At 43.6% G+C, this 19,464-nt stretch overlaps 1 protein-coding gene across 1 annotated transcript; it reads left to right on the top strand.

Moving 5' to 3' along the window:
* Positions 1-376: 376 nt before the first annotated feature.
* On the top strand, positions 377-18,810 carry mntb (MAX network transcriptional repressor b). Its single transcript, XM_085364581.1, has 6 exons — positions 377-708; positions 4,658-5,228; positions 5,322-5,363; positions 5,662-5,773; positions 16,012-16,204; positions 16,367-18,810. Exons 1-6 carry the CDS (start codon positions 633-635, stop codon positions 17,179-17,181), a joined length of 1,809 nt encoding a protein of 602 aa, XP_085220707.1. The 5' UTR covers positions 377-632; the 3' UTR covers positions 17,182-18,810.
* Positions 18,811-19,464: the final 654 nt, after the last annotated feature.

The following is a 19,464-nucleotide window of genomic DNA, read 5'->3' as shown; positions in this document are numbered from 1 at the left end:
ACCATGCCTTGTTGTTCTGAGTGCTGATTGGCTGGCTGGCGCCTGATCGGGCTTCATGCGCTGCGGGCCAGCGGCGGAAAGAAAAACATGGAGGGACGTTTACGGCTACGGGGGTTTCCTTTCTCGAATCCCGCGGGGATAACGCCACTACACGAGGAGACCCTTTGTTCGCGGAGCTTGTAATTCAACTTCATGCCATTAGGAATGTTAATAAATGAACAATGGAAGGTGCTAACAAGCTGGTAAATTAGAGAGCGGAGGAATGGGGAGTGCTTCGGTCGCCGGATTTTGTGGGTGGCCATAGTAACAGGGCGGGGCAGTAATCCGGGAGGGGCGGGTCCTAACGAGAACACGACTCGCCTTGTTGTGTGTATTCCCGTGCTCGCATCGCCATCTTGTTGCCATCCTATTTTTTTACGTATGCGAGGATCTACTTTCCGTTCGGCCGGATTAAAAATCGCCCGTGTGCTTTCAGGAGAAACCCAAGGGACGAAAGGTTTGGGAGGGCTGGTGTGAACCGTGCATACGACGCTTACTACTGGGACGCTACTTACCTCCCTCCCCCCTCCCTCGGTCTTTTTCCTCCTTCCGTCCCGGGCTACCGGGTCTCCTGCCGTGAGGTTTTACGCGCAATGAGCATCGATACGCTTCTGGAGGCGGCCAGGTATCTGGAATGGCAAGCCCAGCAGCAACAACAGACCACACGTGGTGAGTTGAACAGCAGACCAGGGGGTTCGTGCTCAACGTGCAGGGCAGTGTACAGTGTGTGTGTTTAATACCATACTCCCTTTTGAGGAACCGACACCCGTTACTACCAGCGGGTTGCATTTGTAATCGATCCGCCTATGAGGCGTTTGTTTGGGTTCCTGTCAAAAACATAAAAATAAAATAAATAAGAAGGATTCACAGAAAACTACCACCAAACCCCAGGTGCTTACTTATTGCACAGCCTCCCCCGCATTAATGCGGAAACGACTAAAGTTGTTTTTTCGAACAACTTTGCGCGCTCTCGGGAGTGTGTGTGTCAGTCATAGTTTCACCACTCCAGTGACTCACCGTACGCGAGCGCGTGTGTGTGGGTGAGAGGCAGGAACAGGAGACTTTGTGTGACTAACCATGGTCCATTTATAAATTGTGTGATTGTCATATAAGTCCTTAATGTGTGTGTTTAGCTCATACACGCGCTGTAACTGTGTAATACCCCCGTGCGCTTTTGGAAATCTGTAAAATCGGCAGTGAAACGGTTTATTATAATTTTATTTTTTCATATTTTTCCAATGAAAAATTTCCCCTGGATCAGTTTGCCCCAGTTTTTGTCCGTCGAGCGCCGGCAGGGCGGTGGCGAGCTGAGGCTGCTCTTTACATAATACCCTGACATTGCTCAGCTATCTTATGACACTCACTTGGGCGGGCCCTCGCGCGCTAACCCCGGCCCTCATTTGTATATCAGTGCTCGAACTTATGCATATTGGCTCGTGCACCTCCGATTAGTTGTCAATCGACGTAAAGATCACTCACTGAACTGGATGAAGGGGGTTGGGGGTGTAGAGGGTGGGGGAGGCTGCCTTTTTGTGTTTCTCCCGTCAGATGACGTGTCAGGCAAACCAGCCCCCCGCTCCCCTTCCCCCTCTCGGCGTGCTTCACCCTACCGCGTGCTAGGGCCCGCCCACAGCTACCACGTGCACACCCCCCCCCCCCCCCCCCCCCCCAATATACAAACTTACGCGCATGCACACACACCCTCCTCGTCCCCGCCCTTCCCATTCAGTCTGCTGACAGTGGCGGGTCAAAGAGAGAAAAAGGGGGTAAGTAGGGCAGCTCACCGCCCTTCTCCTCGGCCCAGCCTCAATGCAGAAGTTATGTAATTTACGTTTGCGTGCGACGTAAATTATAATAATTTACATAATAATAATACTGTTGTTATTATTAATATAATAATAACAATAACAACGAATAATGTAATTAAGTGCTTTTTAAACTGTTTTGCATTAGTATTATTATGCCTGTAACAGAGGGATTTCCATTTTCCGAGTTACAGTGTGATTTTACAATGTGAACTTAGAAAAAAAGCCTCTCTTTCACTTTCAGTCTTTGTCATCACATAGCAGCTATGTGAAAGCAATCATGATGATAAACACCATCTCTATGTTATATAGAGTATACTGTACTGAAAAACATTTTGTTACTTTAGTTTTTAGTTTTAATTATTATATTATTGATATGTAATTTTTTAATGCAAAATTTGGCTTTTTTGTTTCAGAAGCTGTCTAAAAACTTGAAAATGTTCAAACTGCGACTATGCATGTTCATTTCTATGTGATATGTTGAGGGGCTGGAGCCTAAATAAGCTTACACTGGATTAAAAGCGATATGTAGTAGGTACTTTATTAAATCCATAAGTTAGGAGATCCCTGTTATTTTATCCAGAATTCTAACAAATTAGCTGAAATAAAGCTCAATAAGATGCACAAAATAAATGAGCTATTAATATATATAATGAGTAAAGTGACTAAAGATGCAAATAAACAAACATTTAAATACAAATTTTTCTGTGTTCACATGTGACACCACTATGCAATATGCTTTAATATTTTTACGTTCAAAATATTACAAATTTGTTAGAGTTTAATTTTTTAACATTGACTAATCAACAGTTGATTTAGTGATTTTTGCATCAAAGGAAGGACAGCCTGTGCTGTTCAGAAGGAGTCGGAGGATGATTTCTCAGTATATAGATAACTTGATTATAACTCTGTGGGAGCTCTCTCAACATTGTTGTTATCAAATCCTATTGTTCAAAGGAATATATTCTTCCAGAAGTGATTAGAAATATGTCTGTGGTCGTGATCGTATCATTGACTACGCAAGCGTTTTGCCCGGGTTGCGTCATCGGGAGTTTTTATTCTCACGCAGAGAGGAAACGAAAGTGTTACTTAACGCACAGCTAGGCATCTTGGCATGTGCTGTATCTGTTTTGTTGGAGGTGGCTGGGATGTGTGTTGGCGTTGTGCAGGTTTGAGGAATCCCTGGGATCTTCTAATGCTGCTGTTTCCATGGTGACTGAGGGCTTTCCACATTACTTTCTAGTCTGCCTGCTACAGTGTGCAGTAACTACTCACTCATATCATCACTCACTGTGTGTATGTGTGTGTGTTTCTTTGCCTCTGCATAATGATGTCTTTGCCTTTGTTTGCAGCACAACAGTGCTTCATTTGTATGTTGTCATGCTGCCAGCTCTAGTTATCCCAGCCGAATGGCTCCTTCACAACAGTCCTCAACTCTTGGTCAGACGCCCTGACGCAGCCCAGGGCGAGAGGCTCTCTCAGTGCTGGACCGGTCCAATCACAGGGCAGACTGAGGGGTGTTCTCTCCAGTGAGGCAACCGATTCAGAGACAGTTAATGTGGTTATTTGCCCCTCCTCACTGTCTCATTCTCTGATGACATCATTCTTTGTACGTGTTTGTGTGCAGGAAGTGTTGGTGTGCATGATACAGACAAAGTGAAATCCATCATGACAGATTCGGTAGCGTAGCAGTGAAGCTGCTAAGAGGACCTGTAGGGAACATAGGTCATATGTTGGTTGATAAATTACAAGTGATTAATGAAATCAGAATTTATGAAGAGTGCTTTCTGCATTTAGCACAGATCACTTTTTTCCAGATTTTGGGAATAAAATTGGCTTTTCATCAAAGGAAACTCACCAGGGCTGTGATAAAAATGTAGCAGGGGGTTAATTTACTCAGGCATTCAATACATTTCTTTTTTCAAATGGCCAGAAATGAGAGGAAAATGCAATACCTCCTTTTCTGTCCGACACCCCAGACTCAACATCTTAATTGTATGTGAACCAGTAGTGATAAGGAGCATACCCCTCCCACCCCACAGAGGTGCATTATGCGCTAGGAGACCACTGCAGATGTGGTGTCCTAGCGCGTTTCAGATATGATAAATGTCTGACATAGGTGAACATTAAACAGATTTTGTCCTGCCAGATCCTTGCTACACAGTCAGTGTGACGTCTGATTGTGTTGCAATCCACAGTGAGTGAGTGGGCGTAGTGTGTCCTGCCTCCTGCATGCTCTATTCAGACAGCACCCTCGCCTAAACCAAACGAAGTATTTCCAGTATTGAGAACCAATCTGATGTGGACTATTTTGTGTTGTGTGCTACGTTTGGACAATGACGCAGCCTGTTAATGAGTAAATGGTGCAGAAATACTGTGTGAAAACTAGTTTTAACTACTGAAAGGCCAGTCTTGCCAGATTATCATATACATCACATTCCTGCTTGTCTCCTTGCATACTACTGTTGTCACGCTGATTCTGAAATCCTGGGCTGATGTTATAAAAGCTTGGCTCATAGTCGGCACTGATGGCTGCATTTTATTCTGTTTGATTGTTTTATTTTTATAGTTATTTGCTCTTCTTTTGTGCCAGAGAATCTTTATTATATCAAGTAACTAAAGGTCTTTTCAGCTCTTTATCACACTGTCTTTGAACAGAGAACAGATGCATTTCAGTTGCTGACATCAGTAATTGTAGACGACAGTCAACAAGACTGTTATCAGCCAATAGTGATAGTCATCCATCCTTGTTCTTCTTACTTGTTTGATGTTAATCCTTATTTAACTTTAACTTACTTCTTTTCCTCCTTTAGAAGAAGAGCAACTTGAAGACAAGGAGCTCATCAGAAGGGAGGCGGAGTCAAAGCATGTGGAACTTGTGGCTTCACCATCTCAGCCAGTAGGAGCCAATCATGTCACCTGGGGTGATGAAACTCACCGTCAACAGCCGCATCACCTTCCTGTCCCACCGCCCCCGTCTCTACCTACTCGTCAACTCCCCATTGCAGTCATCCCAATGGTGCCGGTTGTCACCGCGACAACTTCAGTCCCGCCCCTTCCGCTCAAAACGCCAATTGCTGCTGCAGCAGCGACGCTCAACAGCTCCCCGCCAGTCAAGAACTCTTCCTCCCCTCCACCTCAGCCAGCGACTCGTCAACTGTTGTGCTCCCCTCAGATCAAAGTGGAACCCAGTGAGCAGCTGATAGATGTAAAGCCTGGAGCATCACAGCTTCAGGTTCAGATCAAGTACCCGGCCCCCATCAGCACTAATGGCTCCCAACACGCACTGGTTCCTCATCAGGCCCCACTCACACCTCAGCCACAGCCTAACGGGATGACCATGGAGGAAATGAAGGGAATGGAAGGGAAGAGGAGACCAGGAGGGTGAGTTTGTTTGTGTGTCTGTCTGTGTGTGTGTGTTAAATAAGGTATAAAGAGTGATCGGCTTATGGTTGATTATTTATTTTGCCTTTCCAGGGCGGGGACCAGAGAGGTGCACAATAAACTGGAGAAGAACAGGTTAGTCAAAATGATGGTAACCCCTCTCATGTTGAAAGAAATTGAGGAAAACTTGCCTTCCACATACACACATTTTCTGGGTGTTTTTCATGAAAGCATTTAACGAGGGCAAAGGTCACGGCAGTTCCTGAACTAATATAAATCCATGAAATCCTTCATCAAAAATGCAAAATTGGAGGTTTGAAATTTGTTGGTAAAAATCCCACGCAAAGAATCGACCGTCTTAAAAATGGTGAATATTCACAGTTGAGCAAAGACTACCATATGAAGTTCGACTCTTACATTTCTGCCTCTTCAGGCGAGCGCACCTGAAGGAGTGTTTTGAGACACTGAAGAAAAATGTTCCGAACATTGATGAGAAGAAAACGTCCAACCTCAGTGTTCTCCGCAGCGCTTTGCGTTACATACAGGTAAGGACAGTTTCAGCTTTCCCCAGCAAGCTCTTCATGTTACTTTGTCAGGACTTCAATTAACTGGTTGAGCTCTGGGGACCTCATAGGTCATAGGTCCAGTGTTATTGGTGTGGTTAGTCTCTTGTGACGGTGATACAGTGTCTGCTACATGCTTGTGAATCAGTCAGTATAATGTAATACTTGGAGGCTTCTTTGTTTCCAAGACCTTGGTCTATACAGTGGTAACCAGTTGTTCCAACACTGCCCTGTAGTCATGTAGGGATAGAAAAGAAACGGGCTGAACTAAATTGGTGGTTTTCAAAGTTTTTGTTCCAAGTCACATCAGAGGGGAAACTAAAAGTTCAAGGCACACCTTTATCCATGGATGTCTCCTTTAGATTGTCTTGTTAGATGAAGGGACTTCATCTAAAGCTCATTTGTGGCAACTGGACCTCGATTGATGCCTGCAGTTTTTTATGTAACAGTGTTACAACTTTATTAACATATTTCTTGCCTCAATCACCTTTGCAGACACTTTGGTTCAGCTCAAGCACTCTTCTACTGTAGGCCAAGTTTCTCTCAGAAACATGCTTTCCTCCATTAGCCACTAGTACCTTCTCAGCTTGCCTCAACACAGCTTGACTCGACTCGACTCTGTTTCAATCGGTTTCCATTACAACTGAGTACCACCTAATGTGCGTGGGGTCGTTATAGCAACATGGCCGAAAGTCCCGTGATGTCATTTGTATGCCACAGGAACGCCACAACAAAGGAGGACGTTGAGGCGATGATATAACTGCTGCTCAGTATGTGGCTTTTTGTCAAACCCAGTGGCCATGGTGTTGTTTTTTTCTGTAGCCATTTCTGTCGCTCCGAGGTTTTAAAAAAATGGGGGTTTTGAGCATCTCCTTTTTGTGAAGGAGACGCTCTTGTCACTCATCGAGTGATGCCACTGTCTAGCCAGTCAGTGACGTGCAGTCTGTTAATGTCATATTTTCGGATTACCTCAGATTGCTTGGATCCTCAACCGAGTAGGGACTAAAAAATACCTGGTACCAGCTAAAGGACACAAGCCTAAAAACCGAGTCGAGCTGTGCCAAGCTGACCCAAGTAGGTACTAATGGAAAAGAGCTACAAGTCTTTTTTTAGCCTGGTTTGGCACAGTGTTAACTAGGGCTGCCACAAACGATTATTTTGATAGTCGACTAGACACTGATTATTTTTGCGATTAGTCGACTAATCAGATCATCATCCATTGAACGTAAAACTACAGCTTATTGCACCAGCAGCATCTGCTCTTATATAACTATCATTAGCTTACAGCTTTAAGTGTTTAAGGTATGTGCTAACTAAAAATAAAGACAAGATGATAGTTTATTAAATTGTAATGAAATTTGCAGATTGTTTCGGTGAAGTTTAATAAACTCCTTGCTATCTAAAATATAACAGGACACCGGAGTATATTCTCCAGCATCTCACACTTCTGATAACCAGCTGTCTGCTTGACGTTTATTCAGCTGTGTAAAATCTATAACTTTAATCTCAGCCAAACAGATTTACTCAGGAACAAAAAAAATACAAAAAAAAAAAAAGCCAAACAATAACATTTTTAAGTTATCTAAGTGACTTATATAACATGTTTAACCTGAGTAGCGAAAGCCGGCGGTGACGCCGGGAGTCCGGTGTTCTCACGGGCTCTAGTGAGCCATGCCCCCGGCTAGCTATCGAGCTAGCCGGGGCCGTTTTCTGAGACGCTCCGACGTCTCAGAAAACGTCGGAGCGCTTTTGAAAGTATGTGGTGTCTTGATAAACTGAGCAGATATTTGAAGTTTACACAGCTACATTCTCGCCTGAAAATATGTTAAACGTTTAACTAGCTGCCGCCATTGTTGGAAACTGAGCTGTGCTGCGCTATGAATTCTGGGACAGAGCTGCTTCTTCTTCTTCGGGGTTTAACGGCAGCTGGCATCCTTGTACATGCAGTGCTGCCATCTTCTGTTTCAGTCTGTTATTACACTCTTAAATCCTACTACTTATTCCTGCGTCTTTTGTGATCTTACAAAGCTTCAAATGACGCGTCGACTATTAAATCAGTCATCGTCGATTTTGATAGTCGACGTAACCGTGACTAGTCGACTAATCGTGGCAGCCCTAGTGTTAACACCTGGCACTTTCTCTGACAGATGGCGTTCTTGGGCTCAGGGTTTTTCCTTTTCCAGTTCAGCTGAAGTAACACGGGTTGCTGTCTCCAGACTGTTCACTGACAGTTAGTTTTTTCTAATTTGCAGTGGCCAATTTGCACTGTTTGTTAGTTACACAAGAACATCACTCGTATTACTCTCCTCCTCTCAGTCAGGGCCTTTGGTGTGTCTTCTTCTAATTCCCTTCATTCAGCAACTGAATTAACTTATTTTTATGCTTTAAACTAAAAACTACTGGTACAACAACTCAACATTTCACTCTTAACTTTTCGTGTATATTGCAGTAATAATGTAAGGCTGTCACAAAGTCCCACAGCACACCTGGACTTGCATCACATCACAGCAAATCTTGTGGGAACTACATAACATGAAAGGATAAAATGGCAACTTTTTTTTGTTAGAAGATCTAACGTTGCACATCGAGGCAGGAGGCTGATGGTACTTGGGTGAAGGGACGACTGTATAGCCCCAAGAGGGAAGTTTTCGGTCTGCAAAAGTAGAGGACTTTTGTACTTTTTTTTTTTTAGCAGAAATAGATGTCAGGCTGGAGCTGCTGTCTATGTAGGGGGTTACTTTATTGCAGTGTAAGCTTTAAGATTTTGAGTCCAATGAAATACGCAGCGGAAAGTCAGTGGAAGGAGCTAAATTAGGGCGTGAGATGAGGGAATTTATTCAAAACAAGATGACTGCAAGTTCATGGGCTGCTCTCCAGGGAGCAGAGCGCAGAGGGATTTCAGGCCATCTTTAAGATGATGATGGTTGTTAGGCAGAGCCTAGCTGCGTTTGAGGAAACACAAACAGCACATATTAGATACACGTTTCTTGCTTTAGAGGTAATATACAGTGAAAAGCGGGTTGTTAGTATGGGTGAAAGGTGAGTCAGTATGTCTGTAGTCTAACCTTTCATGTGTGCCCTGTTTGTACAGCAGTGTTTAACCTCACTGCACACACAGTTTGCAACCTTTCACCTCCAGTTTAACTTGTCTCGATATTCTGGCAGTAGTTATACTGATGGGAAGAAGAAGTTGCATAAACTTTGTTGTTGTTTTTTTATTATTATTTTAATTGCAGAACTATTTGAAAGACCATCCCTCTAGGTGATCGTGTAACATTCAGTGACTTTAAAATCATTTAGCCATATCAGTATATTTGAGGGGGTGTGCACAAACAGAAAAACATTAAGTATCGGCTGCTTTTTATCCGTTTTGCAGGATTATAAATGAGATATTTTAGGATTTGGGGCTATTTGTCAGACACAGCAAGACATTTGAAGTTTTGTGGAGAAGCAGAGTAATCATTAGCTTTACAGACACACGGCTAGTGTATGTCAGCGTTGCTTGCAGTATTTTCCCCAGCCCACACTGTACTGCGGAGCTGGTTGGGTAATATCTTAGAGGGATGCTTTTCCTTTATCACACTATGTTGAGGCTGATGAATTGCTTCACTTTTCCTCTGTTTTCCTTTGATGGTTTCATTGTGGCATACTCTCCTCTGATTTATAATATTTGCTGGCTTTATTGTAGGTGAATGACTGCGTTTAGATGCGTACAAACACCCGGTCTTCTCTTTTTTTTCTTTCTCCATGAAGCATAAAAAGCCTGATTATTCATATCCCTCCGTGCACGCTCATAACAGTTTTCAATTTTCTGATCGTCTGCCTGCAGGCGAGTCGTGATTTCATCTCAGCTTCGATGGTCTGAGCCAAAAACAGAAACTGGAGATGGTGTTTTAGTACTCCGGGTAGCACATCCAGGTTTCTCAAATGATTGATGATGGTGTTTCCATGCACAGCGATCATAATCAGGACCTTAATGCACATTCGTCCTTTTCTCTTCTCACCTCTCCCCATGTGAACCTGCAAACCTCTTCCCCCTCCTTCTCGCGGAGCCATGTGAGACCTGAGCACATGGCTAGCGCAAGGCCGATGATGTCACCACAGCTCACCCACTCCAGTAGCTTTGCATCCCTAGATTGCAGAGAGAAGGAGATGGGCAGTGATGGGCTCAGTGTTTACGCTAATGTAGCGGCGCATGCACTTATATCAGCTCTTCTTTGTCCCAGCCTTTTCTTATCCACATCTGTGTCCGTCTCGTCCTGTGTCACCCCGCTGTCTCTTGCCTTTAAAGCACTTGGTAACTATGGCAACAGGCGGCAGGTGGCCGGGGCACTGTAGTGAGTCCGTTCCTCCGTGTTTGTCTGCATGAGGGAGTGTGCCAGATGCAAGACTAAACGAGTCAAATTCTGGTCATATTGGTCTTTCTGTCAGCAGTTATGGATGATGGAGCACTCACAGGTGCTTTCAAGACATGGATAGTCCTGCTGCCTTGTCCTCATATCAGATTACAGATGCATATGATTAGAGCAGGGCGATATGGCCAAAAATATTTATCACGATATATATTTGAAAATTTGCGATAACGATATAACCGACGATATAATTGATGCGAGACAAAATACAACTCCACAACATTACTAGCGCAAAAAGACAACCTTCCATTTATTTTCACTTAAACAAGAAGCTGGTTTTTATGTACATTAAAGCTTTATAAAAATGTAACAGTGCAAATGCAAATTCCTTGCTGAAAGTTTAACCAAAAGGCATTTCCAGTAGAAATGGGCTGACATATCCTGAGCATAACCATGTATAATATCCACTGAAGTTAAAAAGAGGTGCTTTGCAACATTAAACTGCAGTGTGCAGTACGCATTTTTCGGACCATAAGGTGCACGGGATTATAAGGCACATTAAGCGAAACAAAGCAGTCAGATAAATCAAACTTTATTAAACTCATTCTTCTTGCTTCCTCCACTTCTGTACCATTGATTCATTAATGTTGAATTCCCTGGCAGCTGCTCTATTCCCATGTTGTTGCAGTATATTAATGACTAACCTCGTATTGTGGATGGATTATCTCAGTTGTTCTCCTGACTGAAGTTTTGTCCGTTTACAGCATCCTGCCATGCGATTGCATTTGTTTCTAACCATGAAGAACCTTCACGTTAACTTTTATAAGTGGAAAAGTGTTAGTGTTCGTCCTCCAGCTTCACTGTTTATGTTATGCTAACATAGCTGTGTCGCTAGCGATCACGTAGCACATCATTATATACCAGCTAGCCCAACTTCAGTAACCCTACAAACGTCACTGCTGTTTAATTTCCTGTCTTCATTTATGTTGGAAGTGATAGCAGAGCTGTACGTTTGATTTTTTTCAGAAATCTCTCCGTCAGAACATGCAATATCATGCTTAGGTAACTAGCGAGCTAACTTCCGCTAGCTTCCTGCTAACTTCTAACTCCGTTAAATGTAATAACTTTTGTTTTCATGGATGCCTGGAAGTTAAACTTTATAGTTACACCTGGTAAAGCAGCAATGCTGATCGTTTTATTAAAGATGAAAGAATTTAGACAGTTTTTAACTCTAAGTGATGCTGCAGTGTTGTTTGACCTGAAGCATACGGAGTTTAGGACCCAGATTACTCCCAGATTTAAGAGCATCTTAGTCCGACAAATACGACAATAACAACGGCCGCTTGCATGTTCTGCAAAAAAATGTGCTTTGTTGTGTATCTGACGGACAAACACCAAACCAGTTCCACATCACGGAAGTTGCACCATTTTTACAAACCAATTCTGGTTCATCTGTTTCACTCAACAATCGGCCATGTGCGTATGAAAACAAAGGCACTGCGCATGCGCGTTTTACTCCCATTCTATCGCGATATTTCATTTTCCTATCATTGCCTAACATTATACCGGTATTACCGTGAACGGTATAATATGGCCCAGCCCTACATATGATTAAGAAAAAACCTTCCGGGGCAAATTTCATCTCACCTGAGTCATTTGCACCTTTTTTTTTTATTACAAGGAACTTTCTGAAATGAGGATGGATAAAAGAGCGATAGATGAAGCACAGGAGAATAAGGGGGGAAGGGTCTTGAGGGAGTGGCGGATGTGGGGAGGAGGAGGAGGAGAGGGGAGTGTGGGATGGAAGTGTGGAAGAAAGAGGAGGAGGAGGGGGGTTGGGAGGGATCCAAGAGCACCCGACTGGCAAACATCCAGTCGCATCACTCCTTATATGTAATTGCCCCTGCGCTTCACCCAATTAGAGGGCTCCTTATGTTTTTTACAAACTGCTGCTCAAGCAGCCAAATCCTCACAAATGGGGTTGCCAAGGAAACAGCTATGGGTGGCAGCTGCTTCCTTGGTGATTTAGTGCAGGACTAATGGTGTCTGGGTTGATGCGAGAAGACCTTGAAATGATGTTCATGGATGCACATTCGCACTTCGGACACACTTGCAGTTCTTCGGAAGTCCTTGTATTTCAAAGAGTCTGCTGTGTCAATTAAGTGTCACATCTCCAGCACTGGAGTGCGTTAATGCTACGTGGAGCTCCGCAGATCTATGGTTACATGTTGTATGTGTGTAGTAACACTTTGCAGAAGTGTCAAAAATACTGTTAAAACGGACGCATTTGATTAAAGTGGGTTACTCGTGCTTTTGTTTGTCTTTTAGTTTAGTGCATGCAGTGGAGAAGACAGGCGCATTAAAATGTCCACTACAGCTATTGATTGTTTCTCATCCCGGCATCTTTTGAGCTCCATGTTGGTGAACTCCATGCCGATTCAATTTCCTTCTCAATCAACATCTGACCTACTATGCGTATTGCACATAGATGATATGCTGCTGGGTCAGGGGAAGACCGCCTGCAAGTGCATCTGCTTTGGTTGGCTTCTGTAACGTTTCTCACTGCACAGCCAGAGATGCTGATCCATCCAAAATCTGTGTTAAAACAAGCTTCAAATTTGTGACGACAACATGCATTTTTATCAGAACAGAAAGCTGCCCCTAAATGTGCTCTACTCAGAGTTTTTTTATGTATCAAATGCTTTTATGTTTCTTTGGATACTAATTTTAGCTAAAGGAGTTCAGTAATGACTAATGTCAATAAACAACTGGCTAATTGTTTATTGACTGGCCAAGTTTGTTGTAAGTACACTGATAATAGGTATGCAGTATTTATACTGGTCTCACCGCTGCTCTACAGCATGACGTGTAGTATTTACAGTAATCCCTGGTTACACTGCATGCATATAAAACATTATGTCATGTAATGTTTCCACTGTGTAATCACCATTTATGTTTTGGTTAGTGGGGTTTAAAGTATCAATAAAAAGATGACGATCCACTTTTGCTTCTCAAATGGCGAAAAACACAGAAATCCACAGACTTCTATGAAGTTTGTTAAGGCAGTGACTCTGTACTATCTGTGGACCGTTTGTGCTTATGTGTGTAGTTATGCCTTCACCTTAGAAGTCGGATGTCGTAGCTGACTTCACATTCCAGTAGTAGTTTGAAAATCATGGAAAAACAGGTTTTGGTTTGCTCTGTAGTGCAATGAAACTATTACTGTGTCACTCGTGATACGGTGCTTGGTTTTTGTTTGTTTGTTTTTGCACTTAAAAGCACTACTGGAGCACATTCACAGACAAACTGGTCAGTGCTCTGCATATGGTTTATTTAGCCACAGCATTGGTTACAGATAAGTTTTACTCTTTTGCTAATGTTTACTTTAACAGTCAATCTTGGATTGCTGAGTTGGGTTCGGTAGGGTTGCACTGAACTGACTTCAGTTCAAAATTGGAGCTGGAAACTCATAAATCGTTACCTCAACATCAAATGAAATTCACCAGTACCTCCCAAAGGCCTGCTTTGAAGCCCAGATCAATGTTTTGATTGATGCCAGCTCGTTCATGTTAACATCATTAATAATAATTTTACACTGCGTACACACAGAACCTCTAGTGCAAAAGCACCAGTGTTGTTTAACTGTGTGGTTACATGTGATTTGTAAATGTAACCTGGTCCTATGCTGACAAATCACTGGAACTGATTTTTGCTGTAATTTCCAGCACTGCCTCCTCGTCACTTATGACCTCTAAAACTGCTCGCACGATCAGGCTTCACAGCGGTGTTGAGCTGTTAAGTGATTTGAGTGCTACTAACCTGCACCATGTGAACTGTTTAAAGAGGGCTGTGGGGAAGGTGGGTTCGCGTGTGAGGCCATCACGTGCCTGCAGAGAGTAAACAGCTTTTCCTGCAGTAAGATCATGTGTCCCCATATGCTCATTTTGTGTAATCTCGCTTGTATTTCCAGCCTTACCTCAGTTCCCTTTTGTTTATTATCCTTTCGGCGGTTCGCTTCGTGTTTGCGCTAATTGTCAGATAAACACAGCCACAACAAAAAAGACAATTATACCCGTGATATACATTTATCAGCAATGTCCTCCGTAACAGTGGCACAATTACCAGCAATCAGACCACCACAAACAAGCCTATGCTGGCTCTAAATGGGCCTCGGGGGGTGAATGCACACATAATCATGACAGGTCTGCACACATTTACCTTACTTAGCAGAAGTCTGTTATTTCAAGCCATTTGATTAGCTGTAGTATTGTAATTTGAAACCCACCTTAAGATTTGATTTGTCTTACAATCCTTGTGATTTTCCTTCTGTTTTCAAAGTTAAAACCCTCGTGGTGGGTGCCAGAATAAAGTGCAAGTGGCAAGCGCCTAATACTTCCTGGATTTGTTCAGCAGTTATACTGGAAGAGGTGGCGCTCTGAGACAGTCTGATACATCACTGAGGATCATTTGCACCTTCATTAGGACAGGAAGCCATTTTCTGCCAAGCCTTTTTTTTTCCCTCCAAGTTTTCATGCTGGCTATTCAACATCTCAACCAGATATTTAGTTTCCAGAATTAATCAGCTGCACACAACATACTATTCTACCTTTCTCCTCCCATTCCCCGCCCGTACCTTCCCCTCTACCTCCTCCCATGCGTCATTCCTCATCAGTAATCTGCCTTAATGTCCTTAGCCTGTCATAGTGTTTGGAGTTCATGCGTCAGCTGACCTACACAGAAACTGGGTCACGACGATGGTGTGGCGGGGCTGGGAAAGCTCTGCTCTTTCTTCCTAAATCTTTCCATGAAGCTTCCGTTCTTCTTGCGTTTCCTGCCATGTTTATAATCATTTCATTTTCCTCCACAAACACATTCAGCTCACTCTTGCTGCATGGCGGTGCTCTAGAAAGTAACGCATTTATTATTAACAGATTTCAGTAATCCAGTGACAGAACTGTAGCAGTAATTAGGAACTATTATCAACCCCAAAGTGATTTGGGGTTGATAATAGACAGGAGGGTGTTTTCTCTCACTCTGGCCTCAAGAAAAAAAACTAGCGTGATATCCAAGAAATGGGAGGAGCTTAGGTAAATGACTAAATGCCACTAAAGCAGTGTGGACATGCTTGAATTTGCAGGCGTGACTTCCCGCTGGTGTATGAATCTGGGATAGCATGGATAATGTTTGTTTAGAAGTACAGGGAGAAGAAAAGTTGTGTTGTAATGCTGTTTATTTACAGTGTGGGTATTTAAAAAGAATTCTAACCTGAAACAGTATTGGGTTTATTCTGAAAAAGCCACATGGGTTATTAGTTAAAAGAGGCAAAATGAGGGAGTTTCCCTTTTCTCTGACCTTTCTTTGCTGTTAGCTGTTGATTAAAAGTCCCCCGTCTGTTTCATATTAACACACTTCCACTGTTTCACAGAGCCAAATCCCCCCACGCTTCCCTCAAAGGCACAAACTTGAAACAGCTGCTTAAAACCAGGCAGCATCAGTCAGCGCTAACGAAGTAAGGACGGGTTTTTCTTGAAAAGAAACTCAGCCATAGGATTACTCGTCGTCATATTGATGTAAATGATTTTTTAGATAGCCTCACTTGAGACTGCGCTACTCGCCAGTTAGCCTTAACATTAAAAGCACCCGTCTGATGCTATGTAGCATCCCCCTGTGTACCTCAGATAAATCTGACCCAGTGCATCCTTTAGGTTCTTTGGGTTGCAGGATGAGGCCTCCTGGTCTTACTTCACCTGTTGTTGGTAATTGGTTAATACATTTTTCATTTTTCTGTTTTTGTATCATAAATGCAGATATGACGACATATTATATTTTTATAACAGTCTACACCTGTTCTCTTTGTCATCCTTTAAGACTCTGAAGCGCAAGGAGAAGGAGTACGAGCACGAGATGGAGCGTCTGGCTCGAGAGAAGATCGCAACGCAGCAGCGGCTGGCCGAGCTGAAGAACGAGCTCAGCCAGAACATGGACGCCATAGAAATCGACAGAGTCCTCAGACAGACCATCCAGCCAGAGGACGACCAGGCGTCCACGTCCACGGCCTCAGGTAAGGGAACAGACTGCAGCAGTTTGTTTTCAAACTGAATCGCAGGAGAGAAGGGTGATCAGAGAAGTTTGTTTTTTGATGTAGCAGTCGTTACATGTGGTTTGAATTTTACTTTTACGTAAACATTCATATCGTGATCACTGTTTCTGCTCTAATCTGCAGAAGGAGAAGATAATTATGAGCAGGACATGGATGAGGACGTTCCCGCCCCTCCTGCTCCCACGCCCCTCCCCAAACCGGCTCCTCCCATTTTACAAGCTCAGCCGCTCATCACCCCTCACCTGGCGATCCAGCACACCACACTGCCTATCCTCACCAGCGCCTCCCCCGTGGGTCCTCCTCCACCTCAAGCCATTGCCCCTGCTCCAGCCCCGGGTCAACCCCCACCGCCACCTCCTCATCCTATCCAGCCCCCAGCCATGCAGGTCCAGCCCACCGTCATCGCTCACGCCACTGTGTCCCATGCTTCAGTCATCCAGGCTGTCAATAATGCCCTTCCCACCAATCACAAACACCTAACGCATATCGCTCCATCACCTGGCCCCAACTCTTCCACACCTCAGCCGATCACAGCGGCTCCGGCTGCCCCTGCCACCGCCACTCACCAGCCAATAACTGCCCAGCCCATCGGACACATCACCGTCCATCCGGTGGCCCACCTGGGCTCTCCTTTGGCATCCCACCTCCCGACTCTCTACCCCCAGGGCATGTCTGTGTCCCAGCCCACGATGGTGGGCCACATCGCCCACACCTTCGCCCACCACACCCTTCCTCACGTCCAGGCCAATCCTCAAACTAACACTAACGGCGCCCAGGTGAACAGCGCGACTGTGGTGAGCCAGGGAAGCCCGTCGCTAGGGAAACCCACAGCAGTGCTGGCCCCCCACCCACAGCTGGTTGGACAGGCTACTGTCCTGAACCCTGTCACCATGGTTACAGTCCCAACCTTTCCCGTCAGCACGCTCAAACTGGCCTGAAACAGACAATAATACCTGTAGCGATGGATGTGAGACAGGAGAACGAGTTTTCATCTCCTGTCAGTCGCAGAGTCTCTGACAGACACGTGAACATTTGAGCATCAACTGTTTCTGGACTTTGTGTGATGAATATCTTCTGAGATATTTCAGTCACAGCTCTGTTAGTTTGTGAACAATTACATTAAAGCTGAGTCAGCAGGTCGGGCCATTGTTTGTGAAAATGTGACTGTGACGTTTGTCTCCCCCGCAAACACAGAAACTCTGTTTTACCTTTTTATCTTCCTTCCTTTTCTCTTTATTTTACCGCCAGAGGCACTAACACAATAAGCTCTGTTTGCACTCAGGCATCAAGGATTTACTTTAACTGGTCATTCAGTCATTTAGGGGAAATGATTACAGCGAGACAGAGAGAGGACTTTGAGCTCGTGTGGGACGTGTAACGTCACTCCTGTGTTTAAAGGGTGGAGCTGGAGTTGGATTCAGTGGTCTCATCCAGATAAATCACACGCAGGGCCGTTTATCAGTCAATTACATCACATAACATTACATAGTTAATTAGGGCTAAAACATTGTCACGTACTGATGCAGTTATTTAGTTTTTTCTACCAGGAACACGACAGGAAAGTTTTTTGTTCTTCCCCTTTCGCCATGATCTAAGTTCGACACGTGGCAGACGAAGTCATTCTTTAAACATCTTGCAAATAGTTTAAGGAAAAGAATTTGAGGATGGTAGTGCAATAAAAAAAACCTGACACGCTGCAGTTCAGAATACAAAAAAAGGAGACAGCACATCTTTTTAAAGGCAAATTCTGCAGTGGAGTTAATTTTTTCATTTTCTTTTTATCCACTACCTCAGAAGGCTTTTATTTTGGAGGGCGACTCCAAAACAGCGATTTGCTCCAGAGAATTGGGGCAGTGATTGCTCGGTTTGGTCAGCGTACAGTAGTGTCTGTTATTGATGGCCCTGTGGAGAAGTTGTGTCATGTTAACCACAAATAAAAGTAGGGCAGTAAGTTTGAAGCGAGCAGGAGCTGAGTCAGAAAAGCAGCTGAGGACAGAAGCTGGCAACTGGGATTTTCCAGCTATTTGTTGAAAAAAATAGTTAAAAGTAGGAAGAGCGTGCAGTGCAGTCAGCTTTGATCTGGTTACCTACACCCACAGTGAAAAGCTTGCCTTCTGCTGGGTTTTTAAAGAAAGATGTTAAAGGCTCTCAGCTATCTTTCACTGCCAGATTCAAAACCTGAGAAGTTGCCCAGTTACCCACAGGTCATTTGAGTGCATCAACTCCCGTCAAGTCTGCACACACTGGTGGTTATTGAGGCTTAAAGCGGCTTAACGAGCCCTCAGGAAACCTCCTAGGACTGCTCCGAAGCTCGTGTTTGTGCGTTTTAATAGGATTGTTTATTAGCTAAGACATTTTGAAACCAACCAAAGGCCTGAGCGAGACTGTATGCAGAAAATTGTCTGCATACCTGCTCTCAAACAGTCAGGCAGGTTTCCTTTTGTCCCTTTGATGAGTGATGTTCCTTCAGCACACTGTGGGGAAAACAGGTTTCCAGCCGCTTTAGTGTAACGCAACAGCTCCCTCTGCTGTCGTTACCCAGGCACACACAGCACACAAGTTTCCGATGAGGCTTTTAAAAATTGTGAAAATGCTTTTTTTTTTTCTTTTTTTTTTTTAAACTTAACAGAACGAAACAAAATTATATGACTATATGGAAGCTTGTTTATGCCACTAAAATAAAAACAAAAAACACAATGTTGCCGTTCAGACTTCTGAGAACATAACTTTAAATGGTTAATATTTCGAAATTTCAGCTTTCTCAGAAGTTTCGCTCAGCAAGATGACATTTTGAAGAAATAAAAAAATTTAAAAAAATTTTTTTACATTCTTCCAGTGGCAGAAACAACCTTCCATAGATTGAACTATCACTTTATCTACTTGTTTTGGAGGGCGATGCAAGGCCAAAAATACAGCTTTTCATTCCAAGAGAATGACAAATGCTGAACACCAAATCTTCAGCCGCAGTCCAGAAAATTTGTTAAAAAAAAAAAAAATCAAATGTATTTAAATTTAAAAAAAAAGCCGAAAGTGTGTTCGTGTGCGAGCGCATTCTCACAGCCTTCTCGCCAGCCTTTTCATCAGATTTCTCTTCGGTATAATGTCGTCAGTCTTGCGTGGCTCTGCTCCTCACCTCCTCTGCTGGTTTCCGTGTGTTACGTATGTATATGTGACTGTTTTCAGTATGTTTTATATTCTGTACTATAGCTAATCCTATTGTA

This window comes from Diplotaxodon limnothrissa, linkage group LG10 (assembly GCF_057381915.1).
Source record: "Diplotaxodon limnothrissa isolate DT_005_m linkage group LG10, D_limnothrissa_male_GT1.1, whole genome shotgun sequence".
Classification (NCBI taxonomy): domain Eukaryota; kingdom Metazoa; phylum Chordata; class Actinopteri; order Cichliformes; family Cichlidae; genus Diplotaxodon; species Diplotaxodon limnothrissa.
Note: the sequence above shows the minus strand (reverse complement) of the source record. Positions and strands in the feature narration are given on the sequence as shown.